At 35.0% G+C, this 21,336-nt stretch overlaps 1 protein-coding gene across 1 annotated transcript in view; it reads right to left on the minus strand.

Annotated features, from left to right (window-relative positions):
* LOC121431763 (tetraspanin-5-like) overlaps positions 1-21,336 on the minus strand; it is a 53,152-nt gene that overhangs the window by 9,492 nt on the left and 22,324 nt on the right. Inside the window, exons 4-7 of the mRNA XM_041629463.1 lie at positions 14,910-14,984; positions 1,661-1,759; positions 1,008-1,139; positions 358-414 (exon numbers count right to left, since the gene is read on the minus strand). Coding sequence (XP_041485397.1) covers positions 358-414; positions 1,008-1,139; positions 1,661-1,759; positions 14,910-14,984 — 363 coding nt within the window. The remainder of the gene's footprint in view (positions 1-357; positions 415-1,007; positions 1,140-1,660; positions 1,760-14,909; positions 14,985-21,336) is intronic.

Below are 21,336 nucleotides of genomic sequence, written 5' to 3' on the forward strand. Positions count from 1 at the left end.
GAACTTTGATTTCTACTGTGTGAATTTTGCTTGCCCAATTCGGGAAAGCAGTTTTGGTCTTTACTTCAAAACACTTGCCCTACTCTAACTTTTACTTGGCCCGGGCAAGGATTTGCAATCAATTGCACATTTGAAACAACCATTCTGATTTGATCTAAATTAGATTTTTGAACAAAATACACATGGATTAATACGCTCATTTATAGGTCTTTGCCATTTTATAATCTATTGCATAACCTTGTGATACAGGGCTAAAATAGGTTAAATCTATTGGATCTTGAATTGGGTTCTTTACAAATATCCTTGATGAATGCTGCCCTCTATGGCTATATACCAGAGAAGTCTAATAGTGCTTACCTGATCTGGTGATCTGACATTATAGCCACACTGCGTATTAACAACATCAGTAGTATCCTAATACAGAGAAAGAGAGAAAAAAAGAAAAAAGCTATTAACAAAATTTAAAAAATAAATAAAAAATGGATTAAAAAACAAGTTATATTTATTTTTTTAATATATATCATTTATTCAGTCATTCATTTTTCTTTATTCATTTATTTCATAAGCACATATAGGTATATCATTCAAAGGTCCAAGGACCAAAACTGAACATGTTAACAAATATTACATTATAATCATACATGAAAGCAAAATAGTATTTGTGATTTCATTCCAGATTCTTTTGGTTACTTATAAGGATGTTCCACAGTAAAAATGAAGTCCATGTCATTCTAAACCAAACTTCGAACAGGTTTACTTTGATACCAGTGTTGGTAAAGTATGCAAAAAAAAAAAAACATAACCAATCATATATTCAGGTTGATGTGCTTTTATTAATAGTTCTCAAAATTTATTTTCACACCATCCATGCAAACATTGTTATAATTCTGACAAGTACCTACACATGTACAGGCGTTTTTACACCTCCTACATGTAAATACCTGCCACTTTATTTGATTGGGGAGGTGCAAAAGGACCTGAAAAAGGAGGAGTTTGTTGATACTTACAGCAGGATCCGGCACACAGCAAGAGAAAGGAACTCCACAAGCCTCTGGGTTGTACCGGCCGGCCACTGTTGTGCAGTTGAAGTAGATGTTTAAGTCCCAGTCATCAAAGCCGTTTACACCACAACATTGCAGCTATTCGGAGGCAAGTAGAAATTATTCATAATAATAATCCGCTTTTGTATAGCGTTTCATACATCAGAACGACGTGTCTAAGTGCTTTACAGATATATGTGTGCACATCCTCCACTTCCTGGGGAGTATTCCAGTCAGTCGCCTGTGAGGCGCACACAGTACTGGACAAGCTACAATGACTTTCACATCCTACCGGGTACCCATTTAGCACCTGGGTCGAGAGTGGCAAAGTGTGAATTAACACTGGATAGCTATATTATAAAGACTTTTACTGCAACTTGAAGTATTATGACTTCATGGATATCTGGGGAGTGCTTCATCAACATTTTTGTCTGGCAAGACCACTTTCCCTGATTTTGATTGGCTGAGAAGCACTGTTACTATGGTAACTGTTGGATGAAAGTGGACTTGACAGATGAAATGTCTTACAGGTCCTTCAATGAACGGCTCCCCATGATTCCTGCTCATCACATTCACTTCACTACGTATATGGCACTAATCAAATGTTACATCCTGCTTACCCCACTCTGGAAACCATCAATAATATCTTGAAAATCAGGGTTGTCTCTGTAGTTTACAATGGCTACATCGTCTACCTTGTCTGTTACAAATGACTCAATCTGTAAAATAACAAGAAAATGAATAACAGGAAAATAAATTGGTGACATTCTTTTTCAACAAAGGGTGCCTTAAATGAATTGTACATAAAAGAAGAGGTCTGCTTTCGGCCCGGGTTGGAACAGACAGAATACCGGAATCCGTGTGCGGCTTCCGGTTTTGTTTATTTCCGTTCCAGTTTTGTTTATTTCCGTTCCAGTTTTGTTTATTTCCGTTCCAGTATTCCGATAAAATAATGTAATACATAGCAATTAGTTAAACATTTTCTTCCTCTGAATATCTTAACATAATTATAAACTTTATTCAGTCTTACTAATCATAACCCAGGTTGTTCCATTTCAGGTGACCACCAAGAAAAATATGATGAGAAGACAGGAAAAAACTTGCCAATGTTTACGTGGCCATCTCCTTCTCTTTATTAGTAACTAAGCTACGAGACACACATAGAGGGCGGCAGACTTTATATGCGTCTTGTAGCTTAGCTACTAACAAAGAGAACAAGATGGCTATGTAAACATTGGCAATTTTTTTCCCCGTCTTCTCATAATATTTTTCTTGTTTTTTTAATGAATATTTGTTTAAAAATGAAATCAATATTGTATAAATTGTGACTTCTTTGTACTTCCCCGTTTATGAATTCATTTATCAAGTGACCTCATTCCAACCAGCGTAACACCGGTGGATTCCGGAACAAAAACTATCTGACATGACTCAGGCCTAGTCTGCTTTATAATACATGCAATTAAATCTAATATTGTGAACAAAGAATGATCAAAATATGAGAAAGATTGAATAAAGCAACTTAAATTCAAGCAAAGTCATGTAATGGATAAAACAAGTTAGAGCAATTAAAGAGAGGGAGTTGAAGTTTCAATGAATTGGAAGTTGTGAAAATTTATAAGGTGAGCTATATTTCCCTAGTCATTTGGAGTTCAACTATTAAAGAAATATTATACAAGTACATGTATGTCCTTGGAGACTGTTTCAGCTTTCACCACCAGATGGCAGTATTTACTTTTTGAAAAACAGTGGGGTTGATGGCAAAACCCCGACAGTGCTCTCTCTCTATAAAAAGACAAATAAGGAAGAATCGACTCAAAGTTTTATTGTGGTTTGCTGGATTCAGTCTGTGGCCGTAAATAAGATGGTCAGAGGAATGAAACCCATCACATCACTTGCATCCTTTAAAAAAGATGGTAATCTTTATTCTGACCATCACGGATTGAAAAAGAAATCAATAGAGTAATTACTTTTCTAAAGGACTACTTCTTAAATCATCTGGTGCCCTGAGTGATTTCTGACAAGTCTGCTAAATTCTCATAAAAGAACTCAAGAAAAGAGGAATGACAGGTAGTGCCAAATGTGTGAAGGCCAGAAATCATTTCCTTTTTTATTGAATTTTCTGCTTCTCCCCCCCCCCCTCTTTAAAAAAATTATAGTCAGAAATTACTAAAGATGAATGGTTCAGCTGGGAGCAACTTTTTTAATCAAATTTCATTAAAACAGTAATTTCTGACTGGGAAAAATGTTTTTTTATAAAATATGACTCGACATATAAGTGGGACCCAAATGAAATTAGGTAGTCATTTAAAAAACTCTTTAGCTTTTAGAATGTGCATGTATCAGCCAATGCATTGTTTGAACTTGAATATTCAAGCTGTTTTGAACATACATGTACACTGTGCAATACCAAGGACAAAGCAATTACATGTTGTTCTCATCCCATGGCACAAAATTCCCCTGACTCCATGCAGCTTCGGAAAACATTTCCTAATAAAACCCAACACATCTTGGCATTAAACCAAGAATGGTTGAACTTGATGTAAAAACAAGATAAACTTTGTTCAGCAGGGTTGATTTAAAGGCAATTAAAATATGAACACAAATTTGTATTGATACTCAATAATGCATATTAATATTAATAAAAAAGTTATGACATACGGCCCTTTTTTAAAGGGATGGTCAAGGCTGGAAATATTTATATCTCATTAAATAGAGAAAAATTCACAGAGCAAAATGCTGAAAATTTGATCAAAATCGGATAAAGTTATTGAATTTTAAAGATTTGTATTATTCCGGTGAAAGAGTTCTAGGCATGTCTTCATGAATATTCATTAAAGTAGGTGGGCTAATGATGATGTCAGAACCCCACTTGTTCTTTTGTATTTTGTTATTAGTTTATTCAAAATTTTTCTAATGAGAACTAAAACAATGGGATCAACAACTGATTTAAGTGCACTAGATATTTATTGCCGCAACTTATTTCATCATAATGGAAACACATCATTTTAATACTCATGTATGAAAAAATGAAACAAGTATGATTTCATGACATAAGAAAAAGGAAAGTGGGGATGTGACATCATCAGCCCACCAAATGAATATTCATGACAATGTGCATATAACTGTTTTCACAAAATATTGATGAACTTTAAAATTTAATAACTTTATTATTTGTTATCCGATTTTGATGAAACTTTCAGCATTTTGCTCTGTGAATTTTACTCTATTTATTTAGATATATATTTTAAACCTGGACCATCCCTTTAAAAGCATGCACTATGTTGACAAATTCTGATGAGATGACAAAAATAGGGAAACCTGTGAGGCAACACTGTCCCCTCCCTAGAGGACCCCACCAAACGTGTTAAAATTACACCTTGAGAATGAACATAACACCAAAGAGTGTTAAAGCACCAACAAAATGTGTTGTAACATCACACACAGGTGATGAACATCAAAATTTTAACGCCGGAGTATAAAAAAGACTGGTGCGGTGTGTACAATCAACCTCACAGTTTTTGCTGTGAATCGATCAAAGTACAGCTATAGCTGCCCTTGTAACATATCACCATTCATATTTTGTTATGTAACAATGTATTTTTTATGTAACATGTATTTTTTATGTAAATTTTTTTATGCAACATATATATATTTTCATGTAACACACAGTTTTATCAATGTTCTCTACAATTAAAGTGCAATGAACGTTTTGTATATTTTGATTGTTTTTATGACGAATAATAAGTGCAAAGATAAAAGAAAAATATATCACCATTTACAAGTATCTTTGACTTTTGCAATTTGATATTGCTATGCACTATAAAGTAAGAAAAAAAGGTGAAGACTATTTTGAATGTAATGATGCAACTTTTGTTGCTGGGCTCACACTATTCTGATTCAGAGTATCTGTTGGTGAACTAATGAAAGGAGTATCATTGGCTCGTCGATTGCTTTCCAATACATTTCACATCACCTTCCACCCCACAAAATTGGCCACACGAAGAAGGGAATGATGGTAATTTACTGATTAAGTTTATGTCTCCGGCATTCCAACAGCCTGGCCAGCTGTTGGAAAGATTTTCTATTCGGGCACATACGAGCAAAATACTGGCACATGTATAGCTGCCAGGGTTCTAAGAATGCCTGACACTGCAGTGACCTTTCGCTAGTTCAACTTGGAAAGAAAAATTAGAGGGGAAAACAAGAAAGATTCAATTTCCTCCTGTTTCTTTACAGTGATGTGAGTCATTAACTGTGACATTTGTAGACTTTAAAAGAGATATATATGAGTTATAAAGCAATAACATTGGATCATATGATGTGAATTATAGACTAGTGTTATCGCTTAATCGTTGATTGGTTTCGTTTGGGAATATTTTGCATGAATCAATCATGAGCTTCCAACTACCATTAACTATAAACATGATTTTGAAGAGGAATTACATGTATACACATACAATGTATACGATGTAGTATTAATAGGTGTTCGGGTTTGACTATAAAAGAAAAAGAAATTTATATTGAAAAAGTATAGGACCTATGTTCTGCAATGATTAGGTCTAAAGCAAGTGAGAGATGCAAAATAATTGTAAATTAATCCCTTACCCCAAACAAAACCCGGATATGTTCTAGGGCCTACTGTATCTGTACATGTACATACATGCACTTTCTGTGTAGTCTTAGTCTGTCTTTTGATTTGTATCACCAAGCCCTGTTTGCATGAATGCTGATTTTTCTTTTTTAATATAAATTCAAACAGTATCAGGCACTATTGTTTGTTTTTGTCAATTTACATGCCTGAATAACTGTCATTAATATTTGAAAAAAAAATATAATATATCCTGTTTTATCATCAAGTATTTGTCCATGGTGCCATGACTCATTGCATTTCCACTGGAAATCAACATTGGTAGTAAGGTCAACTCTAAAGTTTAAACCATACAATGAAAAACAATGCAAAGCCCACAAACCAAAATACATGTACAAAATCACCTTGATTTCCTTTTGCGCCCACTGCAATTTATTTTGAGAATGTTTCAGAGGGCTACACAAATGCTATCAAATTTGTACAAATTTCCAATGGGGGAAAAGTTTTTTTTTCTCAAAATTTGAATGTTTAAAACATTCCCATATCTCTAATTAAAACTAGAAAAAAATATTTCACACAATATAGATTCATTCTACTTTTTGAGAAAAAAAATCAATATTTCGTCCAAGACTGGCTTATACAACTTTTCAGACAAATGTTAAATACAATGACACAACATCAGTGCTTAATATTTCTGTAGCTATAGACTCAAGAACCAAGCAAGATTGAGAAGAAACTCCTGGCAAACATGGGCATATCAGATCTGAATTTGTTGATGAAGCACATAAAAAACTCAGATCAACATGAGAGTGCATTATTATATGCACACACTAGAACCATGTAATATAAAGTGAGTCACTACCTCGCTCATCCGAGCCGGCGCTTACGTACAAGATTTGACTCCTTTACACTTTATCTCTGCATGTGCCCCGTTTTCTGACGTTTTCACCAAAAGTTCCTTTCCGGCTTTTTTTAAAGAGGTATGAAGTAGTACCTGCCTGGACTGAGCTTCTAAAAATAAATGAAGACCTAGATTTTTATTTTCATTTGAATGTAAGGGGGTACCATCAACTCAGCACAGCATATAGAATCTATTCATTAAAATCAATCTACTCCAATTAATGAACCTTATCAGAGGAGCATGCAGCTGATCAGATTTCTACCTTTTTTTAAAAAATTTCAAAAATACCTGTATCTTGTCATTTCTGGTTATGGCAATATATTTTATTTTATTCAATTGTTTGGGGATACTTGTGCAACTGATAACTCTGAAAGGAAGTCACTATGATATGCCAATTTATGTAAGTTTGGGGTTTAAACATCAATGTCATTTCAATTAATAATAGCGAGAACTCTATTAAAAGCAAAAATGTAGAAGAAGGTGCATAGTGTGATGGATCTAATTTAGACATGGAAATCAAATTGGTTCAATTATTTGGATTAACAGGCCTCAATCTGATTGATATCTTCCGGTGTTAAGAATACACAATGCATTTTGAACACAGCATCAAATAGAGTGATAACACCAAAGACAATGTGTTACAATAACATCAATGGGTGTTGAACTGACACCAAGAATTTAACACCAGTTGGTGTAAACTGTTTGGTGTGCATCCTCACTTTCTCTTGAAAAAGCATTGGTACTAGAGTAGTTTGTACAGCACTGTTTTAGAACTGTATCACAAAAGAAAAGTGTAGTGTTTGGTATACATTTACATACATATACCACACCAGTCACTCCAGTCTGGTGTTTAAAGTGTTACATGTACATGTAGTTCATCATGTATGGGTGTACTTAAAACACCTTTGGATGTTACTCTTACACTCTTTAGTGTTGTGTTCAATCTCTAGGGTGTAATTGTAACACTACAGGACATCAAGTGGTATCAGCTTTAACACCCTAGTTTTTAGAGTGTACATGTATGATTAAACTCAAGTGTAAAATGATTTGTATGGTCATCTGTAAACACTGGTGTACATGTAGGTGTTTAACACTCAATTTATCACAGTGTGTAGTTTTAACACTCAATTATCACAGCATTTCATAAAATGACATGGTGTACATTGTAGATTTGACACTTCTCAGTCCTTTGTTTTGTCCCTGCCCATAGGTGACTGCCTTCTGATTCAGATCTGATCCTAAGCCTACGCAAAAGCTCCTCGCGATGACGTCAAAACCTCGTCATACAACTTCCTCCCTTAAACCCATCAAGGAAAAGTCCAAACTACATGGAGAGGCTAATATACAAAAACATCTCTTTGTTCAAAGTCATCTACACACATTGAATATATACTGAAATATCAATGCATAATAATGATGGATGTCTTTCGATTCAAATGCACAAACAGTACTGAATGGTTTCAACAATCCCTGGTGAAACAGTTAAGATTTACAGTGTAATAACACGGTATCCCTTTAAACAATACAACATTCAAATTTTTTACATCAAGTGAAACTTTAAATTGTACTTAACTTTATGATTTTCTTTAAATTTGCATGAAAATTTTCAGAACCATGTTTTCTTGGTATTTCTCTATTCATTAGAAAATCATTGTGTTGTGAACTTCACCTACGAATAAGGCTGTATTGAAAATAAAACTCTCTTTGACCTCTCATGAACAACTTACGTCATTATAATGAAACCTTAAATCTATCAGTGATATCATGTGTCTAATATTAAAGCTTTCCAGTTTCCGTTTTGCCTTTAATGTTTTGTGTATTATACTATACAGTGTAGATGAGTATTGGAGGTTTTTTTGTTGTTGTAGTCAGATCATCAACAATAATAACAGAGTATGAGGTTGCACTCCTTCCTGAAACACTTAGTCTTAGACACCGTTCTCACCACCATCCTAAAATTAGTTAACTGGATACTAGTTAAGTGAAAACTAGTTTATTCCGAGTTAATGAGAACAATCAAACCGGTTCAAAAAACCACCTCGCGATGTAGTTTTGAAGATCGCTTTGCGTCGTTAAACTGCTTTAGCGCAAGTGAGGACACAAGCAATCTTCGCACATTTTGAGCGTGCTAGCCCACACACTGTATGTGGAATGCCTACATGTACGCTGCAGTTTCAAACTTGCGTAAAACATGTCACCCCACTGAGAGTGTTATCTAGCAAGAGGACCGCTCTACGTGAAGTTGATTTGAAAATCACTTCTGGGTGATTAAATGGCAACGCTAGCAAGTGATCTCCCAAACTGGTTTCCTGAACTGGTTTCCAGTAAACCAGCTTTAGGACGTATAATGAGAACGGTGTCTGAAAGCCTTTTATAAGTTTTGGTACATTATATTCCCTCAAAAGAGCATCATCACCATTCCACTTCAAAGTGTCCTAAAGTGATTTTAGGTTGAGAAAATCAAATAAAATGTTGAACAAATGTTGCAATTTCATTATTTTCATATACCAGTAAAAATTCATTTTGGTAGGGTGCCCAATCGAAATAAAACACTTGTGCATTTACATGTAAATATAGAAACCACTTCTCAGTCATGGAATAGGCTGGAAATATCAAGATATAATCTTGGTTGAAGCTTCATTATTCAATTACTAAATTTGCATTAAAGATAAATGTCCAAATAACATAAATGTACTCTCCCTTTATTTATCACAGAAACTTACATGTAAGTCCTCTTGTCGTTATATTCAGGTAACCAGTTTAGAAGATCGCTTTGTTAGTGTTCCCATTTGATCAGCCGTGGTTTTCAAAACCACTTTCAACTGCTATGGGAATGCCCTTAGTGGGGGTGACATATTTGCACAAAATTTGAAACCGCAGCACAGACATACTGTACATGTAGTGTGAATAGCGCGCTCAAAATGAATGCTTCCTAAAGAACGATTGTGTCCTGACTTTACACTAAAACAAGTTTAACAAGGCAAAGCGTTCTTGAAAACTACACCGCGAGGTGGTTTCCTGAACTGGTATGGGGATCAAGACCGCTTCAACCGTTCTCATTACACGTTAAACTACTTTCCAGTAAACTAGTTTTAGGACGGTAATGAGAACAGGGTCTAATCTGCAGGCTTCCAGCACTCACTTCTCTCCTGCCCTTATTTAAGTCATATTTCACTCTTCAGGTAATGAGATCAGGAGTGACAAGTGAAAGTCAAGATTAACATGTTTAATAAATCTTCCTTGACATTTCATATGATCAGCTCATCTGCAATACAGCCTACCTGGGTTCAAAAGATTATAACAGAAAGGCTCGGATAAAATGCGGGGGAAAAATTGAAAATATACGTGAATCTGTTGAACTTGCTCACTCTCGAGCCTACATGTACAAGTACACTGTACAGTGTACATGTAAATGTACCCTGTACACTGTATTTTGCTAGGGCTGTCATCTTTATAAAATTTCATACATTTTCATCTTCTGACTTTCTGTGTTGGTTGTTACTGGTGATGACAACATTATTTCCTTCATTTGTTGATTGTACATGTTTACTAGGGAAAAATGAACTGACAACAATATGAACATTGATATGCTGCAATTTGTATGAAGCTGCCCCCTCCCCCCCCCCCCTACATGTATGAATTGCCCTCAATTTATGTTCACGATAATCATCATTCTTCTTATAGATGGAAAAAATATAAAGTATGAAATAATTTAATGCCTGATTATTAATTCACACATAAAATGATTCAAAATTCTACATATAATTGTAATTAACTTGGACCCTATCACATGATTATATGAGTACCCCCCCCCCCAATAAAAAAACATACACATACATGTAGGGTACCACATTCATGCTTGATTAATCACATCTCTCTAAAACGCTTCATCAATTTCTGAGTATTAATCAGCGTCCACCAAACAATTCAATACCCCAATTACCCCATTTTCTCTCTGATCATTAAAGAAAATTCATCATAAATAATAGACAAGTCATACGTATGCACTTCAGAGTTGGAGACGCCATACAGTGAGTGAAGTGTTGAGATCTAAAGTACATATATGCCTAATGTACAGTAGGATACACTACAGAAGATAACATTAGGAATCGCTTTTCAAGAAATCACTTCACCTAGACACTGCAGGGGCTGTGGAACATTTTTTTCTAAAAAGGGTGCTTAACATGTATGATTATAAAAATCACAATTAGATGGTAATTTTCATCATGTTTTACTATTTTGAAGTATGGGGTGAAAGCCTCATCCCCCCTTTCAGCACTGTGAGAGCAATGTAAAAAACATTCTATTTACTTATTTTCACACCACCTGTATACATTGTATATGAATGTAAGTTTAATTTGTACAAGAGCATATAATGAGTCATTTTCCTTTGCAATGAAATGACAAAGCAGATATTTGTAAAACAATAACACACAGCTGCAAGGACAATCTCTATGTTCACACACAAAAGATTCCATCTCTTTCAAATAGATTTGAAATTTTTTTTTTTTTATTATATTTCAAAATAAGTCTTTTACAACATCAAACCATGGAGGTAGAAACTGACCAAACCACAATCCCAGTTTCTTTATTAAAGAGGTACATGGGGAAATGCAGTGGTCATAAAATCGGATACCCAGGCTCAAAACATGATAGGACACTGCATAGTGTCCCACAAAATCGAAGCATTTAAAGGGGAAGTTCACCCTGACAAAAAGTTTGTTGTTAAAATAGCAGAAAAAATAATAAAAAATATTGCCGAAGGTTTGAGAAAAATTCATCAAAGAATTAAAAAGTTATTAGAATTTCAATTATTTGATTTGTGACGTCATATGCGAGCAGCATTCCTACATAATGAATGGTAAAAAATTAATGAAATCTCATTTTCTCAGAAAATTGAAATGGTTTTTACTGTACCTTTTGTATATCAATGTACAATCATTTCACACCTGATCATGAATAGAAAACAAAATTAAGTCATCAGGAACCATACTAAATTTGAAATTCATGCATTTTATATTACATAACATACATGTACATGTATGGGGCAGCTGCTCCTTTATGACGTCCCAAATTCAAAACTTTGAATTCTAATAACTTTCTTAATCTTTAACGGATTTTCCTCAAACCTTCGGCAATATTTTTCATTCTTTTTTTCTGCTATTTTTACAACAAACTTTTCTTCAGGGTGAACTTCCCCTTTAAATTCCCATTACAAAGTTCCTCAATGACATGAAGCTGAATTCCTCTGACTTTTATACCTAATGCTTTTAATATTAAACTTCTTTTAAAATTTGCCTGAAATAAAGAGTAGAAAGAGTGAAATGCTGAAAGTCACAATTTCTACATTTCCCCCCCCCCCCGACATCATTATCCTTTCCAATGTTGGTTGGGGTCTTATTTATCGGCAGTGAGTTACACTCATCCAAACCACATTGTTACGTGCTTGCAAGCCAATTTAATGAATTGCTGGTTTTAAAACAATTACAATGTAAAATATCACCCCTTTCCAGTAAAATGATAGGGGAGATTTGTGGAAGGCCTCAGTTGACGTATATCCTACAAATATTATGATTAAAAATAGAAATACATTGTAGCATCTACAATGTATCAAATATACAGATTTTATGAACATGGTTTAACAAAATCATTTGAATAGTAGACACTTCTAAACAACTCTTTCTGTATAAATCGATGCATAACAAAGGGTGTATATGCACAAATACAGACAGGAGAAAAATTCATAACTTATATACAGTTAAATGAAATTTTGCTGGGGGCGGAATAAAAGAGCTATTAATTGGTTTTGTTTAATTCAATGTTCTCCTAAATTCATATTTACAGTTGTGTAATATGTACCCCGTTTGCCCCCCCCCCCACTCTGCAGGCACAGACCCTGATTGAAACTTTGATCAACAAGTGGGTCTCCACTGAAAGACAAAGAGGCTGTTCTCATTACGTTTTCTAAAACTAGTTTACTGGAAACCGATTCAGGAAACCACTTTGGAAGATCGCTTTGCTAGCGTTCTCACTTGATCACACGAAAGTGGTTTTCAAAATCACTTCACGTAAATCGCTCTTGTTGCTATGGAAACGCTCTCAGTGGGGTGACACGTTTCGCGCGAAATTCGAAACCGCAGCATAGGCATTCTACACCTGTCGTGTGGAGTAGCGCGCTCAAAATGTGCGAAGATCGCTTCCCGAAGAACGGTTGTGTCCTCACTTACGCTAAAACCACTTTTCCGATGCGAAGCGATCTTGAAAACTACATCGCGAGGTGGTTTTCCAAACTGGTTTGGAAGAGCGCTTCGACCGTTCTCACTTAGCGTTAAACTAGTTTCCACTAAACTAGTTTCCAGTAAACTAGTTTTAGGAACCAAGTGAGAACAGCCTCTTATAGCTGGTGAGAGGGCCTTCAGTACACAAGGCATTATATAGACTGTACATTCAGACCCTGAACTCAAGTAAAAGGTTTGTACAGCAGAATACCCCCACCCCCCTCATCTTGAATAAAAATATGATATCATCTTTCTTTTATTACTTTACAATCATTCTGACACAAATCATGAACAAGCAGGTGAACAGTTTTTGTTTCAAATGTGTGAACACACGATGAGGCACAAGAAAGATGCATATCTCAATGTAATCTACAATTCATATTTCCTAAAGCTCTAAAAATGGCCATAGAAAAAGGGAGAACTATAGTCCCTTTTTGCTCGCTCACTCTACTTCACACGGTGAAGGGAAAATCAAACTTCCTGAAATAATGAAAACTACCTTTCAACTTCCTGCAAAGGTAGTATGCTAAAAAAAAAAGTCAAGAGGGTATTTTTGACTGTGCTCCAAAAGTGGGAATCTAATTCTGGCAAGGCTGACACTGAACTTTTATTTCATGAATCTGTTCTGCTTTACTTTTATTAGATTAATGAATGAATTAAGATATGAGCTATATACCTTGGTGAAGTGCCAGATTATAAAATCAAGAAGCTGCCATATGCTCCTACCAAGATGAGAAGGAAGCTATGTACTTCCATATTCTTCTGCTTTTAAAACAGTAACACCAATTATTATGTCATCTTGGGAGTGATCAATCTCGATTTTAAAATTCAAAGCTGATTATACGTCGATCGTCTTTAAATACCCACACTCTTAAATACTAACATCAGCAGAGCTTACTACGCAGTTTGACCCATCATAGCAAGGGTGCCATATTTTTTGAAGTAATGTGTAATCTTCTACTGCAAGAGCAAACAAAGATGTTTGAAAAAACTGCGTTTATCGTCACATTTTGCGACATTAGCGATGTTAAAGGTTTTATTATTCACAGCCGCTCATCTTTCAAAAAGCACCTTTGTCGGCTTTTAATTAATTCTTCCGAGTTGACATCCGAAATACGTTTACTTTTACGACCGGAAATGGGAGACAATGAACACAGACTATTAGAACTTCTCTTTATATCTGCAAAGTGTAATTACGTTTTACAGTAGGCCTACATCATGATTCATGTTGCTGTTCTAAAATCGACAATGCATACTCCTTTGATCTACAAGACTATCCAGCCCACCCCACCACCAAATAAAAGTTAACAACTCCGAAACATTTGGGAAATTTAGAACATAATTTTGAAAAAGAAAAATTATCAGCAGGAAAATGGCAGAAGTCTACGCCTTTCATGAATTTGTGATCATATTAGGACTGGATATGGATTATTCCTACGTAAAAACACCAAGTAAAATTTTACCCAATATTGGGTAGAAAGGGAACATGCATGTTTGTTGGGTATTTTTTTATACCCCATATTTGGCATTTGGCTATTTCAACGCAACATTGCCTAATATTTACAAAATATTTTTTTACCCAACCAACATGCATGTTCCCATTTTACCCAATATTGGGTAAAAGTTTACTTGGTGTTTTTAGAGTGTAGAAATAATCCACATCCAGTCCTAATATGATCCGCATCCACAATTTCATAAAAGGGATAGACAACACAAAGACAGTCCTATGGATTTGAGGGTTGCTTATTAAAACTGATCCACATTCAATCTCATCTAAGGGGGAATCTTCTCAAATACAATGCTTTTGTGGTCGATTATCACTTGTTTCCCATGTGCCGCAGCACTGCTGTGTGCACATGATCTCATCCAACAACAAAATCTATGCGCTTTATCAATATATTCATGAACACCATACTACATGTTATCACTAAAGCACAACAGGTTTGATCTTCAGTTGATCCACAATCTCATTATACATGTAGCATTTTGCTATGATATTCATGATTTTCACGCCAATTTTCATAATTTTACTTATGTGGGTCTATAAAAAAATATTGATTTCTGGGACTTTCCATGAATATATGAAAAAGGGAAGGACTCACTTGATTTCTGTAGAAATAGATAGCAACTCCTCCTCCAATTTCTAGAAGCAACATTAGACCAAGAACTGTGCTGTACTGTAATTGTAAACAAAATAAAAACAAAGAAAACTGGTTATCAATCAGCAACCCATATCATGCAATAATTACCACACCATGACCAACAAATCTGTTTATAAAATCCATTTAAAAACAAGTGGAATGCCTCTGGCCGTCTCACCTGCATCACGCGGTTCAATATAGCAGCAGTGCTGACTTTGAATACTAACTCGGTTCAGTGATACATGGTTACTCTTATGTCCACTTTTTATGAACTAGACCAATAAACTTACAGAGATACATGTATGATGGTTATTCAACAAAAAACCCCAACATTGCCAAAGTTCATTGACCTTACATGACCTTTGACCTTGATCATGTGACCTGAAACTCGAACAGGATGTTCAGTGATACTTGATTACTCTTATGTACAAGTTTCATGAATCAGATCCATAAACTTTCAAAGTTATGATGGTAATTCAACAGATACACCCAATTCGGCCAAAGTTCATTGACCTTTGACCTTGGTCATGTGACCTGAAAAGCGCACAGGATGTTCAGTGATACTTGATTACTCTTATGTACAAGTTTCATGAATCAGATCCATAAACTTTCAAAGTTATGATGGTAATTCAACAGATACACCCAATTCGGCCAAAGTTCATTGACCTTTGACCTTGGTCATGTGACCTGAAAAGCGCACAGGATGTTCAGTGATACTTGATTACTCTTATGTACAAGTTTCATGAATCAGATCCATAAACTTTCAAAGTTATGATGGTAATTCAACAGATACACCCAATTCGGCCAAAGTTCATTGACCTTTGACCTTGGTCATGTGACCTGAAAAGCGCACAGGATGTTCAGTGATACTTGATTACTCTTATGTACAAGTTTCATGAATCAGATCCATAAACTTTCAAAGTTATGATGGTAATTCAACAGATACACCCACTTCGGCCAAAGTTCATTGACCTTTGACCTTGGTCATGTGACCTGAAATGCGCACAGGATGTTCAGTGATATTTGATTACTCTAATGTCCAAGTTTAATGAACTAGACCAATAAACTTTCAAAGTTATGGTAATTCAACAGATATCCCTGATTCGGCCAAAGTTCATTGACCCTAAATGACCTTTGACCTTAATCATGAGACCTGAAACTTGCACAAAATTTTCAGTGATGCTTGATTACTATTATGTTCAAGTTTCATGAATCAGATCCATAAACTTTCAAAGTTATAATGGGAATTCAACAGATATCCCCAATTCGCCAAAGTTCACTGACCCTAAATGACCTTTGACCTTGGTCATGTGACATGAAACTCTTGCAGGATGTTCAGTGATACTTGATTAACCTTATGGCCAAGTTTCATGAACTAGGTCCATATATTTTCTAAGTTATGATGACATTTCAAAAACTTAACCTCAGGTTAAGATTTCGATGTTGATTCCTCCAACATGGTCTAAGTTCATTGACCCTAAATGACCTTTGACCTTGGTCATGTGACATGAAACTCTAATAGGATGTTCAGTAATACTTGATTAACCTTATGGCCAAGTTTTATTAACTAGGTCCATATACTTTCTAAGTTATGATGTCATTTCAAAAACTTAACCTCAGGTTAAGATTTGATGTTGATGCCGCCGCCGCCGTCGGAAAAGCGGCGCCTACATGTATAGTCTCACTCTGCTTCCCAGGTGAGACAAAAACTATCTTTGTCATTTGAATGATTCATCTCTATTCAACCGATGCATTCATTCATTTATTTATTCATTCATTCATTCATTCAATCAATCATTCCATTCATTCATGCTTTCATATATTTGTTGTTTTGGAGGTTTTTTTTTACAAAACATGATGCTCTCCAGTTTTGATTTGATTTTGATTTATGATCTAATCCATTTTCCAGCACAGAATTCCAGAGATTTTGATGTGTGCTACTTTTATAACCACTATAAAATCGTGATAAATTTTAGCTGAACAGCAAGATTTTAGCAGAACAACTTTGTCATAACCCGGCAGGATTAATTCCTTGAATGCATGAGCGCTGAGAGGCAGCTCGAGCTAAAGCCGGGGTAATAATAATAATAACAATGCGCCTCGGAATAGAATACTTCTAGATAGATGGCGCTATATAAATGCCTATTATTATCATTATTATTAAGATCTCATTTCAATTGAAGAGAATACTTGAAACAATACTGAGAATCATCATTTTCATACAATCCCTATTAAAATGAAAATGTTATCAAAGCCATATTTTGTTGCATGCACTTTGTCATATAACACTATTTCAGAATATTTACTAAAATGACATATTCGTGTGACCTAGATGACAGTTTGGACTTCATCCAATCATAATAACAAAAAGACAATAATTACATTACAAGGTTAGTGCAGTATGGCACTAATAAAGAGCATCATACCATACTCCAAAGAAACTGCTATGCTATTACAGTATAACACAGGGCAAGGATTAAATTCATGCAATCACGCAAGCTAGTCTCATTCACACACAGAAATAAGTATGATTAGAAACACGGTTCTAGATTCTAAAATTCTATTTCTAGTACTTGTCTGCATTCACTGTACCTGAGGAAATTACTAATAAGTTTTATATTTTTTTTATTCAATTTTAATTTTAAACTAAATATCAACAAATTGTATTGACCATTAAAAAAAGCATCAACCCCCCCCAAAAAAAAAACACATACTGGTATACATACAAAATATAAAAAATACTTTTTAGTCAAATGCAAGTTACAAGCTACATATACAGTATATACATAATTTTTTCATAATTTTGTATTGGAAAATTCCACAACACCAAAACACCTATTGGGAAAATGGAATCCACTCGCTTACAAAGGAATCAACAGCCCATACAGGATACAATGATTCCATATCTTCATTACAGTATGTGCAGTTTGTTGTAAAAGAGAGTTTAGAATAAAAATTTGAGTGCAATCTGAAAAATAAGCATTGACAGCATTCCCACATTAAAGGTAAATGGCAGTTTTGGTGAAGATATCAAAATTGAGTTCGTACAGAATCCAATGAATTGACCACCAAAGTGTCTGTTTGTATAAATAAAACATATGTGCCAAAGGATTCTGGAAGAAATTGTGTAATTGCTGAGAAATCAGCAAATAAGCACAGGATTTTGGTCAAGCGTCGGGCCCGACATTCAAAGCAATGATTATACACTGTCCCACGTGCACTTATCTGTGTTGGTGATCTTCGGTGTGAACATTTTTCAGCGTAAATTTCAAGAATTCACGAAGTTCAGTTTATGTAACTGTACCAGATATAGATTTTCAATGATATACTGACAATTAAGCCTTGTTTTACAGACTTTCTCATGATTTATTGAAATCAGTGTTTACTGCAACTACTGGCATTTCTATTTAAAATAAATGTTGTTAATCACATCATCACAATAATATTAATATTTTTGTCTAGTAGACAAAAATATTAATATATTCATTGTGATGATGTGATTAACAACATTTATGTCTACATTCCCAGTTTGATACCAAATTGAACGCAATTAACACTTTCTTGCACTGAACCCCTGAATTAATCCAGACATCTGCGCTCTGAATCTCAGATGTCACTTTAACGAAAGCTTCGACTGCCAAATGATGTTCATTTTCTGGCAGCTTTGCGAAAGCTCTCTCCTAATCTGAGCAAAAAAATTATTCAGTAGGTTGATAGGTTCATATTTCTATTTGCTACTAAATTTTGCAAACCAGTCAAACTTTCAAAACACTATGGGTGTATTCAATGTTGATTTCCAAATCTAAAGAGCAAGTTGAAACATGATTGAAAACTCAATGAGAAAAAACACAACACAATCAGCAGTGCACTGTTCAGTGTCAAAAATATAAAGTCGTTTACATGTTGACAGTTGATCGTCTTTAAATTTCCCACTTTCACAAGAAAGGTCAGTTCTGGCAAACTGTTTGAAGCCGTCTGCACCATCCCGAGTTTTGAAATAAGGGCACTATTTCTGATCTGGCAAAGTATCCCGTTCTGAACAATCTTGAGATTATTTGCAATGGAGACGCAATTATCGCGCTAGTTCATAAGATTAATCTCGAGATTGCCATCCAAAGTCAACTTGGGATTATTTGCAAAATAGCGCGCTATTTTACGAATTATTGCGCTAATTCGTAGGTGCCGACGCACTCGAGATTATTCAACCACGGCGTCAAAACACAATGCATCAATGCCTCGCTAGAGCAGGAATTGCTCTTCTTGCGATTGTGGAGACAGAGTTTCTTGAATCTCAAGATTAATCGCGAAGAGGGCCGATCGGGCTAAAATCTTGAGATTGAGCAAACTCGGAATGGTGCAGCACCGCCTTTTGTGTAGGCTTCAATTGCCAGAGCAAATCTAAAGATGTTTAACTTTTTTATTTCTTGACCATTCTGTAATTAAGATATTAAATTGATAAGCAGATATTGAACTTTTTTTCCATTTGAAACCTGGATACTGCCTGCCAAGTGATTTTTTTTTTTGCATCCTTTCTTACAATTGTTTTTGTTCACTCATGCCTGCATGAGAAATAATGTAAATTAATTCAGATGAAAGAGGAGAGAGACTCTTAATAGCTTTTTAATAATACATGTAGGTCATTTGTCTATTGTATTTGTGATTAAATTATGATAAATCATTGATATCTCGGTTTCGTTTTTTAATGGATCCTAGTAGGATCCAGGGATTTTGTGGGACACACCCTATATGGTAGAGGTGTTGAATCGCTCAGTAGAAAGTCTCCGGACTTTGAACTACAAGGCCCGGGGTTCAAATTCCACCACAGCATTCGCATCCTTTGGTGAGGCATTTATCTGCATTTTCCACTCTCCATCCAGGTGCAGTATTTATGGGTACACACTAGGAAGGATTTCCTTGAATGCTCCTGCGTCCAATAAGGGTATAGTATGCAGCACTAAAACACATTTGTATTATTAAAGCACTACATACATGTAAATGTTGCATATTATTATTATCATAAATCGTCCCTGTTTTCACGAAGTGACGGATGTGCGCGCAACTTTTTAAAAGCCAGTTTTGAGTAAATCGCTTGCAAAGGTTTAGACCTCAATCTCAACCTCTTTAATGTATGCAGGGTGAATAAATATCATATTTTCGTAGAGGGCATATTCTAGACAATCTTCGATTCCAATCATTTGCATTTTCCTTTAGTATTTAAGAAGATAATGAGCTATAAACAGAACCATATTTTCGTGAAAAAAAAATATTACGGGACACGCTTAGATTTATTTTCACGAAGTGACGGATAGTGCTCCGCGCGCATAACCGTCACTTCGTGAAAACCCGAAATTCAAGGACGCGCTTCAATTTTGTTTTTACGAAGTGACGGGAAGAGGTTCCGCCTTAGTCCCACGTATAGCCTTGTGGATGCAATTCCATACATAGGTTTTAGATATACACAAACTCTTTATTTGCTATTGCAAACAAAATTAATCCTAAATGTGAGATTAATAGGGCCTGCAGCTTCCGCTAATAAGTACAAAAAATCACTTCTAATACTGTTTTCTTTTTTTTTTCACGTAATAAAAGGGAAGCCCAATAGACACACGTTTTAAATTCTTAGGCCTATTTTATTTCAATATCATATTCATTTTTGATAGATGAACACTGAAATACGAAAGCTTTGTATAACAGGTCATGAAAAATGTGACTACAATGTAGTCGAATTGTCTTTGTAAATTTATAAAGAGTTTAATTATATACCCTTTGTGTGCTCTGACTCCGTTTGGAAATTGAAAATTCAACATTATAAACTTTTGTTAGTTTATTAACCTCCCTACCCCCTTCATAAAATGAAATCCCGATTGAGTGTCTCTTAAATGTTGTGTATTAATTCTTTGTTAAGGCCGAGTTAGTGATTCAACATTATTCTTTGAGACTAATACCTCGAAAATTGTACTCAACTAAATGTGGACCTAACTTGTCAAAGGCACTAAGAATTGCTAAATTATGATTAATTGCTACCCCCCCCCCAAAAAAAAAAAACACAAGAAATTGTCAAAATAAAGCGAACAAATTTCGAGTTACATATCACTCTCGCCCCCCCCCCCCTCTCATTCTCTCTCTACTCCATTTTTCCTTTATCACAATGGTCATGTATTCTGAAAATCCTGAAAATCCAATTAAAATATCTTTTCATGCAAAATGAGAGTTATGACTTGTCATAAATCATTGAAAATACTAACGATATAAAATAAATTCTTCAAAGTTAGCAATGTGAATAAATTTAGAAGAACACTTTTAATTCTATAACATATAAAATCAGAGCAGCAAGTGACAAATAGAAAATTAAAATATAACATTCTTTTTCATATCATTTCGATAAAGG

This window comes from Lytechinus variegatus, chromosome 18 (assembly GCF_018143015.1).
Source record: "Lytechinus variegatus isolate NC3 chromosome 18, Lvar_3.0, whole genome shotgun sequence".
Taxonomy (NCBI): domain Eukaryota; kingdom Metazoa; phylum Echinodermata; class Echinoidea; order Temnopleuroida; family Toxopneustidae; genus Lytechinus; species Lytechinus variegatus.